At 37.2% G+C, this 19803-nt stretch overlaps 1 protein-coding gene across 1 annotated transcript in view; it reads right to left on the bottom strand.

Moving 5' to 3' along the window:
- Positions 1-18884, bottom strand: part of LOC116738204 (probable phospholipid-transporting ATPase VB) — a 72645-nt gene extending 53761 nt beyond the window's left edge. Inside the window, exons 1-3 of the mRNA XM_032593998.1 lie at positions 18831-18884; positions 17334-17459; positions 15336-15495 (exon numbers count right to left, since the gene is read on the bottom strand). Of these exons, the coding sequence (XP_032449889.1) occupies positions 15336-15495; positions 17334-17459; positions 18831-18884 (340 nt within the window). The remainder of the gene's footprint in view (positions 1-15335; positions 15496-17333; positions 17460-18830) is intronic.
- Between the last annotated feature and the right edge of the window lie 919 nt (positions 18885-19803).

The raw sequence follows: 19803 nt of genomic DNA, 5'->3' as shown, positions 1-19803 counted from the left end.
TGTAGCATGGCCAGAGTCCAGACCATACTAAGGTGAGGTGGGAAATGAACGTCCTCTCTTCCCTTTGGGTGTTTGATTCTGCTCCCGGGATGGCAGGGAGCCCCCTTCCCACACATGCATTTTCCCTTTTTGTTTCTTTCTTATTCCTCCTCCCCCATTGCTGATTCTTCTCTTCAGCACGTCTTAGTGGAAATAATATCTGATTTGAAGCTAGAAGCTCTGAATGTGAGGTTTCAGCAGGTAATTATTAATATATGAACTTGAACCAGTTCTGAGTTTCATTTTTGGAAAAAAAAAGCGTTTCTTAATTTGTAAAAGGAAGATAAATATATCTGCCTCATAGGGTTGCTGAGAGGGGAAAATAAAATAGTGGGCACAAAAATAACTTTGTAACATGTAGAGTAAATATGGATGTGGGTTTTTAGTATTATCAATGTATTTCTTCAGTCTTTACATCTTCCCTCTCCTCCCCCTTCCAAGTAACAGGTAGCAGAGAGAGACAGAAAATTGCCTTCTTACCTTTCTTTATAAGGTAGCTTCTTATCTTTAAGAAAAGGCTTAGTGATAGAGGGATGGATCTCAGGCTCTATTAGGCTTTATTCCAGTCTTGTGATTTCATGACAAATAAACCTTCACATATTTCCTCTGTGGGGTTGCTTATTGCTTTTTTTCTCGAGGCCCAGAGCAATCACTATCGTCTTCTAAATCTATACTTTGAGACCCTAGACATTTTTAAAGAGAAAACTAAGGAAAGGAACAATTTCAGAGGCATGATTATATTGGTATGGATTGTGCAGCCAGCCTCTCCGGGTTTACCACCACCAAACCTTGTTCAACGCACCCTGCAGCCAATGTGGATTTAATCCTGCAGTGCTTTGCCTTGGAGAAGGAGACCAAAGAGTCCTGACTCCTCTGCATTGGCCATGGCTGCGTTTCCATGGTGATCCCAACAGAGGCCAGACCTCTGCTTCCTGCTGTTTGCACTGTGCTACCTGAGAGACACAAGGCAGAGTCCTAACAGAACTCTCGGTTCTGTTGCTGCCCTAAAATCACAGTGAGCCCTGCCTTTGCTCAAACAGTGTAACATGCTGGCCTGCCCTGGGCCACATTCCTTCACGGCAAGACCTGGGATTTGCCGAGCAGAAGCTGCAAGTGTCTGCCGTTTCCTCACAGGTGAATCCAGAGTTTCACAGGAAGGAGAGAATCCCATTTGCTTTGTCCTTTGTCTCTTTCTGTCATTCGGGACCATGTTAGTTTGTTAGCGCTGCGGTAACGAAGTACCATAGCTGGGTGGCTTAAACAACAGAAATGTATTGTCTCACCGTTCTGAAGCCTAGAATTCTGAGATCAAGGTGTCCGTAGGGTTAGTGCCCTCTGGAAGATGTGAGGGTGAATCTGTTCAAGGTGTTTTTCCTAGCTTCTGCCATGTGCTGGCAATCTTTGGTGTGTCTTTGACTTCTGCTGCATCACCCCAATATCTATCTTCATTTTCACATGGCGTTTTCTCTGTGTGCATGTCTATATCTGAATTTCCTTTTTCTATAAAGACACTGACCTTGGATTAAGGGCTTATCTTACTCCAGTATAACCTCATCATAATTATTTACCTCTGCAAAAACCCTTTCCCAAATAAAATTACATTCTGAGGTACTAAGGGTTAGGGCTTCAGCCTATGAATTTTTTAAAGACATGGTTCAATCCATAGTAAGGAAAAACTCTTATATATATCTTGATTAAAATCTATTGAGTGCTCAAACTGTTTAAAACACGATTTGGGTACTGTAGACATTGCTTAAAAATGTAAACTATGAATGATCCATGCCTACTAAGAATACACCTTTTGTTAAAAGTCAACTTTGTAGCTGAGAAACGTTAAACAAAAATATGGGAATAATCTGAGCAGAATTAATAGTAGATTTCCAACTTTTTTTAAGCAAGAGGAAAATCTTGGAGATTGAGAATAAAATATAAAAATTAGAAAGACATATTTTCTCTGATTCAAGTGAGGATTTAGAGTCTCTTCTACCCATTTCTTTTCATAATAGCCATTGAGGTTTCATGGAAGTATTAAAATTGAATTAGAAACCCAAAGAATAGTTTGATCTAAAAGAGCAGAGGTGAGGAGAGGGAGTGTTCCAAAATAAAACACATAACATACGAGTAAAAGTTTGGGGGTAGGGATATGGAAGGAATCTTAAGAAATTAGAGATTTGAGTTATAGAGAATAATGGAAGCAAGTATTGAAAAGTAGGTTGGCTTCTTAGAGTGGAGGATTCCTTCATGGTTTGACTGACTTCAGATCTTTGAAAGAAATTTGGGTAATCAGAAGCTTTCCTGGCCTCCAATGACCTCCATATATCTTAAATCATCTTATTCGCCTGTCTATACCTTATCCTCGTTTGATGGTTTCCAATCATTAGATAACTTTTCTTCTTAGAAAGGCAGCATTGAGACAATCTTAGAATTGGGGAAGCAGTTTTGTAAACTTGTCTCTTTATTTCTATGCTAGATACAGCATAATTTTTAAAAATTACTATCAAATTCATGTATATAATATGGATTTAAAGCTTTGATGAGGATCAGATGACAGAATTATGAAATGAAAAGAACTATACAGTAGATACTGTCCCAGGGCCATAGGTACAATATTGTATCTCATCTTCACAGATTTCTAAGAAAGATTTAACTATTCCTAATTTACAGATGAGCAATATGAAGTTTAAGTATTTTTTCCCAGTCTCACAGTGAGTAAGTGTAAGAGTTGGAATATGAACCCAGATCTGCTTGACTATAAAGTTTATGCCTTTTGTTTCCCCTAAGATCTTATGCTGGAGAATAGAAGATACTGAAATCTAAAGGTATCAACACAAGGTCAAAGCTTATAGTCAATCCTGGATCAGAAATGACAAAAGAATGAAGGGTTTGTGATCCGAGGAAGCATGAATCCAGACTGTTCAGTACTGATTTGACTTTCCTTAAAGACCATGGCAGAATTACATCTTTAAGATGTAAACTCAGCCTCCCATGTCCATTGTTGAGCCAATGGAAGAATTTTCCTACTCTGAAATGCACACTAAGTGGTAGTCACTTCTGTCTAGTCTCCAGCCCATGATATAGATGGTCTCATGTGCTTCTATTCCTGTTTACCAGTCTGCTTCTCCCTACCTTATCGTCTCATTCATACCAAACTTCATTAAATCTATCTCTTAGTTTTGTGCACATTATTTTTTGTATGTACATATAGAGTCTACATATTATATAGCAGAAAATAATTTAATAGAAATACAGGTCGACTGCTGCCTCTAGGATAATGTTCAGTGGGGTCAGGAGGAAATCAGGAAGTAGGTTATGGAGTTATGCAATGGACTTCAAATAAGAGCAGGCTTTTCCTTCCAAAGGGAGTTTAAAATGTCCTTCCATTGTCAAAACTTGCTAAACACCAACTTAACAAGGAGAATGGAGCCACTGTATAAAAACCAAACTGAAAAGTTAGGTATGAGAGACAGCCATTATATCACATGCTATTTATGTGAAATAATAGGACAGGACACTAGCATTTTACAAAACATTTGGAAAAGCCTGTCATAGAACTCAGTCAATTCATTCTCACTATCCACTAGTTTCAACAAATGTATCAGCAAAGAATAGATACTCAGAGAAAATGTGGAGTTACAAAGAAAAATAATTATACACATGGAACTCTTAAAAAAAAAAAGGAAAAATATTGAGAACTTGCTTCCAGAAACGCCTGAACTATTATGCAGTCTCATTCAGACAAGCTCTATATCTTAGAGACATTAGCAGAATGCTAAACTTGTAAAGTTCTGAACCTGGGATCTGGCTATTCATGGGAAGTTGACTTGTGGGTACATTTAATTTAGGTTTCATGGAATGTATTTATGTAATTCTTGGTCACTTCTATGAATGTTTATGTCACTGCTAGCTGTTCTGGTATAGAAATGTCTATCAAAAATGTAGTGAGCATCTTTTGCTTTGACCCACCCAGCACTATGACAAAGAGGAGCATCTGTATCAGGATATGAATGTGTCCTCCAGTGGTGGGCCACGTATAATCAGTAGTGGCGGAGAAACAGAGTTTGAAATGTGTGGACCAGGAGACAGCTATGGACATTTTTTCCCATAAGCTATAGTTTATACAAAAAATTAACTTGTTGGAATGCTTCCCAAGTCTGATAACAACATAAAACTTTATGTAATATCAATAAGTTGTGAAGCTGAATGAAACTTTGTAAAACATCATTAAGTAAAATAAATTTTGATCAGTCAATGATGTTAGATAAAATACAGAATTATTTTCCATTTCCTTAATAAAAATTGTATTATAAAATTGTTCTCCTATAGAGTACTGATTAAAAAGTGTGCAGCCAAAAGTGTCTTATAAAAAATGACTTATATAACTGTGTTGGTCAATTAATAAAAATATTGTTATTTTTCTGAGCTTTGTGATGTTTATGTTATTTGTCAGACTTTTAAGACATTTAAATGTTATATTTTCATTCTCCATTTTAAATAAGTAATCATTTGTACTTAATTTCATATTCATGATTTTATATTTTTTTCTTAAAGAGTCTCCTTAGTACCTCAGTCTCCACCCCCACAAAACCTGAATTATTTCCTGAATCTGAGCAATAAATGAAACAGTTGATAATAACCAAGATATCTAAAAAGGAATTAATAGACTTTTAAATGTGGTCCTTGTAAATCTTAATTTGATGTCATCAAAAGCAACCTCAGAAAAAGGATTCTCTGAAGTTCCAATTTAAGCCTCACTTCTTCAGAAGTTTATCTTACATTCTAAGAACACATAAATTTGTGTCAAAGTATTTTCCAGGCTTCTGTGTATTACTTCCTGATGCAGTTTCTCCTATCTCACACATAGAAATGTGGAAAGTCACACAATACTAAGAAGCAGAAGTAAGTGTTGATCTATACCCATAATTTGTGAAGTATTTCCACAAATTATAAAGCCACTAGAATTTCCACTGTGGCCAATAGTCTATATACACTGTTCACTTTTTCTAATAGAGCTCATATAAGGGTCCCCAGGAAGATAGAATTACTTTAGTCCTATTAACGTCAAGTTCTTGGCTCCAAGTCCCTGCGCCTCTTCCAGACATTGAAATGGGCAGCTGTCATCTACACAGGTATTTTCTTAGAAGTTTGCTGAAGCACCAACCCCTTTTCCTCTCACCATCATGGCTCTTTTTATACACATTTTGCAGCTAAAAAGCAAAATGATAAAAGAGCACAAAACAGGGAGGTATAAAAAGAAAATGGGAGTGGCTCATTATGTCACAGAGGCAAAAAGCTGTAAATGAAGGAAGATCAGGGAAAGCCCTGGTAGGACAACTAACTTGACAAATGCAAATTAGATTATTCCATATATTCCAGTCACTCTAAGTGTTACAGAATTATGGACAAGATGAGCATATCCATACCGCATGATGGAAGACACAGGAATGAAGCCAGAAGTTGTATACATAATCTTGTTCTTCAGATGGGCATATGAACCTGGGAGTCTACTCATCCAAAAATGGATAGTAAACAGACCTGGGGAAATTTGGATAGCAGAGGGCAAAAAAAATTCTTTAAGTATTACAGTATATGGAAGTGGAATACCATCTTGAAGATTTATTATTAAAAGAATAGGATGCCGAAAGAGATTTCTCGCAGGGAACAGAAGAAAATTTAATATAAATTTAATAAAAACACCTAGTCTCAATGCTTTCATTTTACTGGATAAACATCCAGTTTACAAGAAGATAAAATTCTTATGAAATAAAAGCCACAGTCATCCAGAAAAGTAGTACTATGAAAATAAACACTGGGGGTGGGATTATTTTTTTAAACCCAATAACTAATAATGTAATAACGGAATAAAAATATGCTCGTAAAAGGAAGAACTGTTGTTGCAGAAAACCAAATGGGTAATGTCAAGGATAAATATACTACATGTCCCCCAGAATGCAGACAAAGAAACGATAGCAATAAGAAAGAATATGGCAGTTAGAAAAGATAGAGAGCAAGGATTCAACATAAAAATTACATGTCAACTTAAGGACAATGCCAAACAACTGGGACAGATTCAGTAAATAAAGGCAAATTGAACTGTAATGTTTGGACTGAAAAAACAAACAAAAAAGCCCCCCAAACTTGGTAAATGTGGATTGAAAAAGCTCATCATATTCTGAAAAGAGCATGAAAAGAGATGCTATGCCAAGCTATATCTTGGCCAAACTTATGAATAATCAGTGACATCAGTGTCCCTACAGAAAATGGATGGAGACTCAGAATAAAATCTGAGGAGAGTTTATTTACAGAGAGACTAATTGCAAGGGAGTGGATGAGATGCTTGGGAACCACAAAAGATTAAAGTAAGAATCCAGAGCTAGTAACAGCAGCAGACTATCTTACTCATAGACCCAAGGGAAAAAGGAGATGGAGAGGTCATCAAATCCCAAATGTAAGTATGTTATGTAGGGCAGGACACCTTAAGATGATCAGTGGCTTTCTGGGACACTGGGTTGGTTCAGTGGGTTAAGCATCCGACTTTGGCTCAGGTCATGATCTCACAGTTAGTGAGTTCGAGCCCCACATCAGGCTCTGTCCTGACAGCTCAGAGCCTGGATCCTGCTTCAGATTCTGTGTCTCCCTCTCTCTCTGACCCTCCTTTGTTCACACACAAACACACACACCACACACACACACACACACACACAAACACACACACACCACTCTCTCTCTCTCTCTCTCTGTCAAGAATAAATAAACATTAAAAAAAAAAAAGATGATCTGTGGTTTTCTGTTAAGGAACAAACCATTTTAAAGCAACCTGACAAAGGGAAATAATACACTAATTTCTCTCCTTTCTCTTCCAAACTCTTGGCCCCAGAGGCCAAATCCAACAGAAAACCACAAGGTGGGCATCCCAATGGTGTACATTATTCAGGCCAATCTCTCAGGAGAGAGAACAGAATGGAGAAGGAACATGATGGATTGATAGAATATGCTCAATGCAGCAATCAGAAAAAAAAATCCTTCAACATTTGATAATTGAAGGAATAAAATGTATAAATAAGCAAAAAATGTTAGGCTTAATAAATGCTTATTTATAAATTTATGATTATTGTTAATCCATTTGAAAACAGATGCATAATTCTTAATAAAGAACATATATATTACAAAATAATAAACTGTATAAGAAATAATAACTCAATAAAGACAATTCCAAAGTGGTTGAAAAATTTTTCATTTCCATTAACAACGTATGAGAGTTCTATTTACTCAGCATTCTTGCCGGGACTTGATATTGTCAATTAAAAATTATTTTAGCTATTCTAATATATATGTAGTATTATCCTGTTGTGGTTTTAATTTGCATTTCCCTGTTGGCTACTGATATACAGCACATTTTCAGTGCTCATTTGCTATCTGTGTCTCTTCTTAGGTAACATGTCTGTTCAAATCTTCTGCCCATTGGGTTGTTTTCTTATTATGAATTTTAAGAGGTGTTTTTGTATCTTCTGGATACTAGTCTTTTGTCAGGGTATGTTTTGCAAATATTTCTTCTACTTGTGGCTTTTCTTTTCCTTTTCATTTTTCTTTAAGTGTCTTTCAAGGAGCTGAAGTTTTAAATTTTGATGAACTCCAATTTATCAATTTTTTAATATGGTTCATGCTTTTGTATTCTATCTAAGACAGCTTTGCCTAAACCAGGTCACAGGGGCTTTTCCCATGTTTTCTTATAGAAGTTTCATAAAACTGAGAAATTTTTAAAACATAAAAATACACAAGCACACCTACTATTACCCTTCAGAGTGTGATGTATGTATGTATCAAAGCCATACATCATGTAGACTGGAACATTCCACAGTCCACTCCTGAAAGAACATGAGGAAGGCAAATATCTTAGAATTATTCTGAAAAGATTGACCTCATAAGCTTTCTGAAAGGGTCTCAGGGATTCCCAAGAGTTTTAGACCACATTTGAGAATTGTCAATCTAAAAGGTAAAGATAAACACAAATTATAAGTGGTAATATTAAATTTCAAATGGAGTAAAATTCAGGCAATACATTAAAGAAGACAAAAGGGTATTTCATATTAACAAACTCTCCTTTACCCAATTAAATAATAAGAGCTCTACGTTTTATATATCAATATATTTTGAATATATTTAGAATATATCTTAAATATTTTATATATGAAATTATTTTGAATATATTTTAGAATATATTTTAGATATTTTATATATCCAATATATTTTGAATATATTTTAGAAGTCTAGAAAAAAGGATACTTTCAAGTCATTGCAATTTTACTTGAAGAAATTATACCTCTTTAATTATTTAGAAGATAAAAGAGATCAATATATAAAATTTTTAAAGAGAAGATATAATTTTGACTACCTGAAACTTTATATCTTATATAGAGAAGATACAACTTCTTTTGTTTTTAAAGTTGATTTATTTATTTTGAGGGGGGAGAGGGGCAGAGAGAGAGGAAGAGAAAGAGAATCCTAGGCAGGCTCCACACGGTCAGTGTAAAGCCTGATGCACAAGCAATGAGATCATGACCTGAGCCAAAGTTGGATGCTTAACTGACTGAGCCACCCATATACCCCAGAAAAACAACTTCTTTTTGAGCATTTATTGAACATTTAGAAATATTATTATTGCCATACCTCAGTGTAGAAACGTTGCAGTTTGCATTTTTTGGATACTTACAATAAAATTAGAAAATAATCACATAAATTAAATAAACAAATAAAATTTACAAAGCATTTTTCTAAATAATTCTTAAATCATAAGAGACCAATACTGCATTAATAAATCATTTAGAAAATAACAAATAAGAGAATATTATATGGCAAAATTTATAAAAGATTGACAAAATCTTACTCAAAAGCAAATCCAGAGCCTTAATTTTTGCTAATCACTGATGAGGAGGGGATATAAATAAACTTTGCATCATTCAAAAAAATAATAACAATAGGTAAACTTAAGTAGAGATAATTAAATAATAAAATCATAGAAAAGGAAATACTAAAAATATTTTAAAAGGAAATGAAAATACTAACTCAAAAGATCTCTACACCCCTGTATTCACAGCAGCATTATTTACAATAGTCAAGACATGGAAATAACCTAAGTGTCCATCAGTAGATGAATGGGTAAAGACGTTGTGATATAATACATGTGTGTGGTGTGTGTGTGTGTGTGTATGTGTGTGTGTGTAAAGAAATATTATTCAGCCATAAGCAAATAGGAAATCCTGACATTTGTGGTAACATGGATGGACCTTGAGGGCATCATGCTAAGTAAAATGAATCAGACAGAGAAGGTCAAATGCTATGTGATCTCACTTAGACATGGAATCTTGAAAAGAGTGGGGGGAAGTCAGATTTGTGGTTGCAGGAGGCAGGGGTAAGGAAAGGGAGAATTGGAGGAAGATGGTCAAAAGGTACAAGCTTCCAGTCACAAGATAAATAATACTAGGGATGTAATGTACAGAATGGTGATGTTAGCTAACATTGCTGTATGGTACATAGGGCACCTGTTAAGAAAATAGATCCTAGGAGTTTTTATCACAGGGAATTTGTTTTTCTTTTTTACTTCTCCTTTTATTATATCTACATGAGATAATGAATGCTAACTAAACTCCTGCCTATCATCATTTCACACTATAGTAAGACTCTGTGTTGTATGCCTTAAACTTAACAGTAATAAATGTCAACTGCATCTGAGTAGAACTGGAAGAAAAGCACTTTGGAAAATCTGATGAAGAAAAAAGGATAGAAATCAAATAAAATATTGTAAATAAAACAAATATAGTGAGAAGTGACAAGGTTTTTTAAAAATATGAAGGATATATATAAAAATTTTCTATTAATTTGAAAATGTTAATTATACAATACTATTTTGAAAAAAGAATTTCCAAAAGTGTCTGTGAAGAATGTAAAACCAAGATACATCAATGACCATAAAAGGAATTGAAAAATAAATAAAAAATATCATCAACAAAAATCACCAGGACAGGTTAATTTCATAGGAACATTCTTTCAAACTTTCAAGGAATAAATTGTGTTTTCCATTTTAGCCATTGTAGAGAACAGGAAAGGTGGTTAAATTTTGTGAAACTGGCATTAAACTGGCAAATATAGAACAAAAGAAAACTATACCCTTTTCAAAATGTTAAATGAAACACTTGAATGTCCTGTCAGGAGTTAATAGTTATCCTACACAGAAAGCATTCCATATATTTAGCCAAATAAATTTAATAAACCATGGATAAAACAAATCTTAACAGAGTGCTCTAGTACAGGGCATCTTAGGATCTCAAATATACAAAAATGCACGGTAAGCCTTCGTAATTTATTTAACCATAAAAACACCTGTCCTTATTTTTCTTCCCTGCCCCATATGCCTAATGATGGTTTATAATGTTGGGCCTCCCAGAGTTCCAGGCGCTGGTGTGTGTTAGTATTCTCAGCTACTGGACAGACTGTCAGAAACCAATCTCGGTAATTAACATAGGTGTTGAAATCGTAAATGATGAAGATCAAACTGACACTGGCAGAGTATTCACAGCATCATTCATCATCATCTTGTAGATTTATCGTAAGAATGCAAGATTGATTTACTACTATGAAGCACATTAATGGAAACACTTTAGAAGGTTAGATTTACAAATATGATCATTTAAGCCAATGACAACATGGGCTCTAATAAATTAAAGAGAAGAATATCTTCCTTTATGAAATTGGCAAAGATGGAGAAAGCCTGGTTACAAAGCTGGCAAGACTGCTGGGAGCTGGGTGATCTCAGATGCTGCTGGTGGGAGTGTCACATGGACAATCTTTCTAAGGGACAATATGGTGACGTGGGTTTAATATGTAGTAAATTTCTTTAGAAGTTAAAACTTTTTAGAAGGCTTAGATTCTAAGAGAATCGATGAGAGAAATAGACCAAGAGTGTTGTTAATAGTATCTCTATTTTATAAACTTGCTCCAGTCCTTTGGAACCAGCCAGCCTCTGTCCTCCTCCCTTCCTGACCCTCAGTCCCATAGCGAGGACGCTTTCATGTCAAGGAAAATGGAAGTAAGTCTCCAATTAAAAATCTTTCCTGGTCCCCAAGTAACTGGCAGGTAAATGGTTATCTGCAATTGTGGGTTAAAATATTACTGGTTCTCAAGTCATATCAAGAAGACAATCTTTGGCCCGGCCGGCTGGGCTGCAGTAGCCAGGATTTCCTCACACAGTAATAACTCGAATTGCTCCATCACCCAGGTTCCTAGGAACAGAAAGTGCTCACAGGCGAGGCCAGGTTACCAGCTGCTTCCTTCAAAGTCCACGGGGACAAGTGAAAGGGACGCCCATGGTTCTTCAGTCAGAACTTTCTTCCTTCAGCATTCTTAATGCTAATGCAGTCTGGGAAGTTTAAAAATGTATTTTGTCACCTGTTGGTTCCCTGACTTCAGAGTACCAGTCAAAGCTGTAATGCAATAATATCCAAGAGGTGAGTTTTTGGTTCCCCCGCAGTCGGGGAGCCACAGCGTCACGCTAATGTATCTCCTGCACAATCACAAAGAACCATAATGCTGGCAGTGTAGGGGCCTGGATGTCTTTTACACCTATTTGTTACCTTCAAGGTCAGCAAGGATGCACCTGGAAAACACAGATGCAGGAACCTTAATCCCCGCCTCAGGAAGACTTGTCTTTGGTTAGGTTATTTGAATAAAACATCATTTGGGATCTCACACGGTATATTCACACATGCTTATTTTAAAAATCTGCGTTTTGTGGAATATGCTGTATTTTAAAAGATGCACTACAGTCTACCAGTTACATATTTTACTTCGCTTTTACAGACTTCTGATAGCAACAGCAGTAAGACTACTGAAGAATATTTCATTTGTACTGAATATAAGCATGCGGATAATTGTATAAGTACAAAAAACTGAGTTGTGTGTGTGTGCGTGTGTGTATATGCATGAGCTTTAAATATGTACTATTTCCATGGCAACACTGGAGATGAAGCAATTAACAAGATTTGACAAATAATTTCAAAGAAACCTTTGCCATGTTGGAACTTACCAGGATATGTGCTTCCTTAAATTCCTCCTACCTTGACCACACTTTTAGGACTTGATGCTTGTAACAAAGGATAGTCCGTTAAATACTAAAAAATTCTAAAGCAACTTTGTCACCAATATAGCTATTATGAATTTTTCACTTGACCCTCCTTTAAAGGCCTGGAACAAATTTTTTTTTCTTTTTGTTTTATGAGAAAGAATAAGTGAGTTATGGAAGAGATTTCTACTGCAAAACCTTTATAAAGTAAAAATTCTGAAGCACATGACTTAAAGAATGTTGTTTTTTCTGCCAGTACAATTTAATAATGTCATTTACACTGAGCTCAATAGAATGGCAGTATCAGAAGTGTTGCACACCAGAAAGTCATTAAGCTAAATTTAAAATGTTGTTTTATACTTTAAGGTATATAAATATTTATAGTATGTAACTGACAATCTAGATGAGAAGGAGGGAATGACTGTGAAAAATACCTGGCCAGTGCAGATGTGGAGTCTGACTGCTGTTAATGTGTAGTCCGGGGATTCACTGTGGCACATTGATGGGGAAGATGCTAAAACAGTTAAAAAAATGTAAGTTCTAACTGAAGGGTCACCCAACATTACCTGGGCCAGTCACTAATCCTCTCAGTGCCTCAATTTTATAATCTGCAAAATGAGATCATTTAGAAAATGGAATGAGAAGAACGCTGCAAAGACATTTTGAGAGCATTATTATAATACTAGGAGAAACAGAAGTGAAGTAGACTGTGGCCAGGTTAATCATATAGCTTCACCATTGATGTTTATGAGGGTAAATTGTGGGATGTATTTTTTTAATAAAATTGTATTTTATTTATTTGTTTGTTTTTGAGAGAGAGCGAGAGAATGCGCATGCATGCTCACGTGCGAGTGAGAGAGGGGTCCAGGGAAAGAGAGAGAGAGAGAGAGAGAGAGAGAGAGAATCTTAAGCAGACTTTGCACCAGTGGGGCCCTGTTGCCGCACTGGGTCTCAAAACCCTCAGATCAGGACCTGAATCGAAATCAAGAGACGAATGTTCAACTGACTGAGCTACCCAGGCACCCAATAAAAAATTGTATTTTAAATAAGGGCTTAGAGGAGTATGCTTTGCTGCATAACCATTACATTTTTCTCTCTTAAATGACCTTTCATTCTTACTAATAGCTTTTATTCCTTCATGATTTTTACGGTAATATGTCCCGTCACATGTATCTCAGATTTACTTTCATTCACATCTTGCTCATTTTCTTAGTCCAAGGTTTTGAGAAAAGAAACATATTGGTCCAGTTTATCTTCCCATGCCACACAATAGGTTATGTCATGGGTGTCTGGGTGACTCAGTCCGTTAAGTGTCCGACTTCGGCTCAGGTCATGATCTCGTAGTCTATGGGTTCAAGCCGCACATGGGGCTCTGTGCATACAGCTCAGAGCCTGGAGCCTGCTTTGGATTCTCTGTGTGTGTGTGTGTCTCTCTCTGCTCCTCCCCTGCTCATGCTCAGACTCCCTCTCTCTCAAAAATAAAGAAACATTAATAAATCATATGTCATTAGCCAGCAGGAATGGTTGGCTGTTATTGAGATAGTACCACACCTTGTTTAACCAGCTCTATTCAATGGGAGGGTCCAAGGTTTATATGATACAAAACATTGCTGACTAAGTCACAAGATACCCTAAGCATGGAAATTTCACTAATCAGGGACTGTGAACAAGTGGGTGCTGGGGGATATCTCATATTCATCCAGACATACTGAACAACTTCCAACTTCCTAAAGGTGAAATGACCTTGCCTCTGGGTCTTTGTAGATGCTGATTCTCCCATTTTCATTTCTGTAATACATCTCAAACTTTGTTTAATAAATAAGCTTACTCCCTTGATTTGATGCTCCACTATCCCTTCCAATATTGAACTCTCTTTTGGCGTTCATTCAAGATGCTTGCCCATTCATGCTTTCATTGTAGGCTGGGGAAATATAATTTGACAGGTGGGCCCGAGAAAGCTAACATGAGTAAAATGTAAATACTTTCTTTTGATCGGGTAAAAACTATCTCAGCCCCATCAGGCTACTGCACAGCTATCCTTACCAACTTTTGATTTTGCCATGTGCACAAATGAACAAACCAAACTCTGAGAGAAAGGAAGTTGGAAAGGTAAACTGAGGGTATTTCTTTCATTGGTATGAAAATATAGGAAAGATAATTTGGCTGAGAAAGAGGAAACCAAGCCTTCTAGCAAACAAGCTGCTGAGGGAAACTTCTTTGGAACACGCTTGAAGTAAGAGAACAAATTGCTGGTAAGTGATTTTGCTGTCTGAAGAGGAAGAACTAGTGAGAAAGTTTTTAAACCACCCTTGGATTTTTCCTTTGAAAAATGTATCTAAAATATTTTGTAGCGCAATAGTTAATATTAAGTTTAATTACTTTTAAAACATATTTTTTTTTGGTGCAAGAGGACTAAATTTACTTACTCTATGTTAATTGAATTAGCCAGTGTAGTACGAAGCCTTATAACTTGGGTCATATGACTGACATTCTCCCACCACATTTGGAAGCTCACCTATCTTGTAGGTGTGACTTTTTCCAGCCACTATTAAAGTCAACTGAGAATACGTAAAACTAAAGACACTTAGTAACAGTAAAGTACTAAGGTAGCAGTGAATGTGATCATGGAAAGAGCCAGAACTTCATTTACTTCAGAAAAAATAAAATAAAATAATAAAAACATTGCCTTTGATGTCTGAGAGGGCTAAATGAAATCCAAATTTTAGGATTTACCTTTTACGTAATCTCCAGCAACTCTTTCCATTTGTTTATTCATTCATCCACCAGATGCAAAATGAGTGTTTATCATGTGCCCACTATTATACTAGATGCCAAACATAATGATGAACAAAGCAGGTGAACTAACGTCCTCCAAACTCTAATCCAGAGACTACCGTCCACTTGTATTTAAATATGAATATTTCTTATCTCATGAAAATATATAATAAGTAGTTTAATTCTTTTCCCCAAATTTGAAGGGTTATTGTGAAAACTAAAAATATTATCTGGCTCTTTGCAGAATAAGCTTACTGAGCCCTGATTTAGACTGTCAGCCTCATGAGGCAGGGACCACGTCTGTCTAATTCTCTATACCCAGTGTCTGATAAGGTTCCAGACACAGCTGTTCAATGATGATTTGAATAAATGAAATAAATCTTTGCCGTTCTATTGTCCCAATACTCACCCTGGAGTTTAACACTGAAGTGTTTCCTTCCTCCGCAGGCCCTGTTAGGACCTTGTTTGCTTCCACTTCCTCTGGTTGGAATCTTTGCGCCTCTGAGGGCACCCACTGAACCTGGTGACAGCCTCACGGAGACTGGGGCCTGCGTTTTCCTCCCAAGTAGCTACAGTGCAGTAATTAATTCATTGTTCAAATTTCAGAGCATGCAGAGTTTTAATCCCCTCTGAAATTGGTTTTGGATGTGGAAGTCATAGTTCTCCACCCTCTAATTGCAATGGGGAGATAATGCCGCATCAGTATCACAATTTCGAGCACGGCATCGGGCTGGAAATAAATACCATTTAAGCTTTGAAAGCATGGCTGGCTGGAAACGTTTCCTTTTCTATTTCACAAATTTAATGCAGAGAAGAGGTTGTGCTTATTCAAAAGAACGGCTCCTTTGGAGGCAAGAAAAAAAATTAAATGGGCATTTTGAATTCTAAGTAAACAGTCTTTCATGCTCAGAGTGAGTTTCAAGTTAAATAGAGTGACTTGTTTGCATAGACTTGCTGAATATTACCATCCAGTTTATCGAATTTACATTATTTTTTGTCATGCTGTTTATTTACATACACATTGAACTTTGCACAAAAATGCTCACTCTTGAGCAAGGGCAACTGTGACATGCCTAAATCAGGACTGGGAGAGTGGAATAAGGGGACACAATGCAATTTCGTAGCTGCTACTTGGCTAATGCATTTTTCTTCTACCACCCTGCTCTTAATCCTCCCTTTTTCCTTATGCAAACAGGAATCAGATTCTATTTGCAGACTCCTGGGGATTATTCAAAGGTCCTTGAACTAGGTAATGAAAACTCAGTTCCCCTGTGCCTCCCCACCTCCCCACTTTTCAAACAAGAGCTGCTGACAGTTTTAATGCCTCAGTTGGTGTGTGCCTGCTTTGGGCCCTTATCGATAATTCAGAAATGAACTATTTTTCAGGAGAAACAATGGTATCTTCCTAGGATTGTATTTTATAGTGTTACATACTTTCCTGAGCTCTGACTCTAAAGCCTCTTAAATAATACTTCTAGGGAAGAGGGAGTCATAGTGTCTCCATATTACTGATGAGGAAACCAAGGCTCAGAGTGGTTAAGTGACTCTTCCAAGTTCACACAGCATGCTAGAGTCAGGCAAAACTAAAATCCAGATGATCTCCCCCTTTAAAACATTTTTGCTAATAGATATTTTATTTAAATATCCTGACCTCTGTGAATTCTCTGCTGGGAAGGCTGGCAAAGTTGAAGTGATACATAGAGTCTCAGGTGGAAGCTAGGAGACTGGTCTTAACCTGTACTCTCCCAAGGGATAGGCTATAGCTCTTGCATTGGGCTCTATAGGGAGAGAAAAATCTCAGATACATGTCAGGATAGTTATTCGAGTTCTTTCTTCCTTGCAGTCAGAAAATAAATCTCATTTATGGAGCCCATCTAAGAGTGATGACAATAGTAACAATAATAAAAAATAATGGCTAACTTTATAAGGTGATTACTATGTGCCAATCACTTTATATACAAGCTCCCATTTAATCCTTGTAGCAAATATACAAGAAAGGTACTCTTATCATCCCCACTTTACAGCTGGTGAAACTAAGGTGTAAGGCCATTATCAAATGTAAGAGCATAGATTTGAACCAAATAAGATTGATGCAAGAGTCTGTGCTTGTAACCACTCATACTGCCTTCTGTGTGCCAGGTGCTTTCCATACAGTATTGCTAATGCTCACAATAACTTCACACAATAGTCTTAGCCCATTTTACCAAAGAAGAAATTGAGGCTCAGAGAAATGAATTACATTGCTCAAGTTCACAGAGCTAGTAGGATACAGTCTCAGGATTCAAAAGCCAGGCCATCCTGACTTACTCCCTTATGCTAAAAAGGTTTGTCTACCACTGTGGTGGGAACTGGGTCCCTGGATGGGCCTCCCAAGGCCTGGGTGGGAGATTTCTATAGGGCTACTCACCACATTCTTGTAGAAGTAGTACACCACCATCCTGGCTAGGCGTGAGTAACACCAGTGGCCGTGCACAAGCAGCAGCTTCTTGAGGTGTCTGAAGCGGGAGATGGCAAAGTCACTGGACATGACAGCCTGAGAGGGCAGAACAGAGACATCAGCCTCTATCCACAGCTGCCAGTGAACCACAGAGACTCCCTCAAGGGCCATGCTTTGTTCTAGGTCCACAGCTGGTAGGGCTGAAAAGACCCTTTGTAATTATGTGGCATCCTTGGGTGGTTCACCCCATCCTCTCTTCTGGAAAAGCCAAACCTTACTAGAATCCAAGAAAGGCAGCTCATAAGGGACCACTGGTCTAGTCTGGCCCTTCTTCTCCTTCTGTTTATCCAATAAACAGTAACTATGGCCTAAAATGTGTTGGCACCATGCTAGAGATACGATGGCTAACGAGAGAGTAGGGGCTTCTGTGCAAGTAATTCTCAAACCTCTCAACTCCCTTGGTCACCTCCTGTGGCAGACCATTTGATCCATTCTTAGATGGAGCTGATGGTTGGATAGTTCTTCCTTTACATGGAGCTGAAATATGTCTTCTGCCCTTAGGATTGCTTGGAACAAGACATAGCTCTTAGTACTCTTTTACGAGTATAAAATTGAAATATGCCTGGTTATAAATCCTGGTGTGAGTCTTGGTCAGACTGTTTAACCTCTCCCAGACTAAGTTTCATTTGAAAAAACAAATGGAGTAATAATTCCTAACACATGGGGTTGTGATTGTTCATATTAATTGGAATATCAAGTGAGGTTCATATTAATTGGAATATCAAGTGCTGGCATATGGTAGATACTCAAAAGGTAACTGTATTCTTTCATCCTTATCAACAAACTTAGGCAGTACCTATTGTATGCACCAGAGGTGGGAATATGATTGTTAATAGTTCAGAATGATAAGGTGGGGTTTGTTTTAATGGGAGACATTAGTAGCTCAAGTTATATGCTTGTCCCAAGCTGAATTTTGACTTAGGTATGTCTATTAAACTGTACCAAACAATTTATAGGTCAATCTAGCCATCAAGACTAAAATGGCAATTGAAATGTGTTTTCAAATGTTCTTATATGTGTCACTGCTCATGGAGGGCACTATACCCTTGGATGTGGGTATAGGCTACAGGGAGGAAATATGGAGTCAGAGGAAGGCTTAGCCCTACCTGAATGGTTAGGCACTCTTTGGCTTTAGAATACAGGTATTGCCAGCTGTCTATAAAAAGCCAAACATCCTTCTATTTTTCTCTGTACCAGAGGGACAGGGCAGCAGGGGTATAGTGATGGAGGTTATGTAAGAGGAAGTAAGTTACGTAAGAAGGAAGCCCCCCCCCCCCACCCCCCAACTCTAAGATGATAATTCTGCAAAGCTCTTGGGGAGAGATTCCTCCAACACTGTGGGGAATTCCATAACTCTCCAATAAGGAGAGTTAGGGTAGAAAGGAGAAGAATGGAGGGGAACAATACCTGCAGGCCTTCCTGTCCAGATATTCCAATTCCAATGTCGGCAGCATGAATCATGCTTACATCGTTTGCTCCATCACCTGAAAGAAGAGAGGTCATGAGGTATCTTTATTGCTGGTCTAATTGCTGCATGACAATGAAAATGGTGTTACATGAGTGGCTCTAACGTGTCCCCATTTGTATATAATCAAATCCTTTTACAATGCTCTGATTAGTCCTATAGGAAAAGTCATTGCTATTTGGCCTGAGAGAGGTTTTTTCTTTTTTGACAAGAAGCTCTATTATTCAACAAATGTTTATTGTGTCTTTTTTCCTAGGCACATTAGGTATTGGGAATACAGTAGTGACTGAGACTTGAGCAGTGCTTTACAGTTTACAAAACAGGCCTTCACAAATGTTACAGTGGACTTTACTAATGACGAAATGGAGAATTTGAGCAAAGTAGAGATTTAGCAAGGGTAATACAGCTAGGGAAAATGTCCAGGAGCATTGGCACTAAGATCTTTCTGATAACTTTCCTAACTCAGTATAACTTAAAATACTGACCATATTAAGACTGCTAGAATGTCTGGACAGCTAAATCATCAAAGATTGTCAATAGCGTCCAGGGACAGGGATGGTATTCAGTTTTGTTTCTGAATATAGAAAATAGGATCGACTGGGTTTTTTTGGTTGAGGAACATTTAATCACACTGAGTTCCCATTTAATGAACTAAGTTGTTTCAGAAAATTGGAGGTTAGGGCATGGAAATACACATATACACATAGCTTCCAGCACTGTCAAATAGCTTTTTCTGTGATAATGGAAATGTGCTATATCTTTACAGTCAAAGAGGGAAACCACTAGCCCCATGTGACCATTGAAATGCAGCTGGTGAATTGTGTTTAATTTTAAATTTCCATACCTATGCAGAGCTGGGTGTCAACCATTTTGGACAGCACAGCTCTATGCAATTGAGGCTTTCCTTACAAACCT

Source organism: Lynx canadensis, chromosome A1 (assembly GCF_007474595.2).
Source record: "Lynx canadensis isolate LIC74 chromosome A1, mLynCan4.pri.v2, whole genome shotgun sequence".
Taxonomy (NCBI): Eukaryota; Metazoa; Chordata; class Mammalia; order Carnivora; family Felidae; genus Lynx; species Lynx canadensis.
This window is presented reverse-complemented; position numbering and strand designations above follow the sequence as displayed.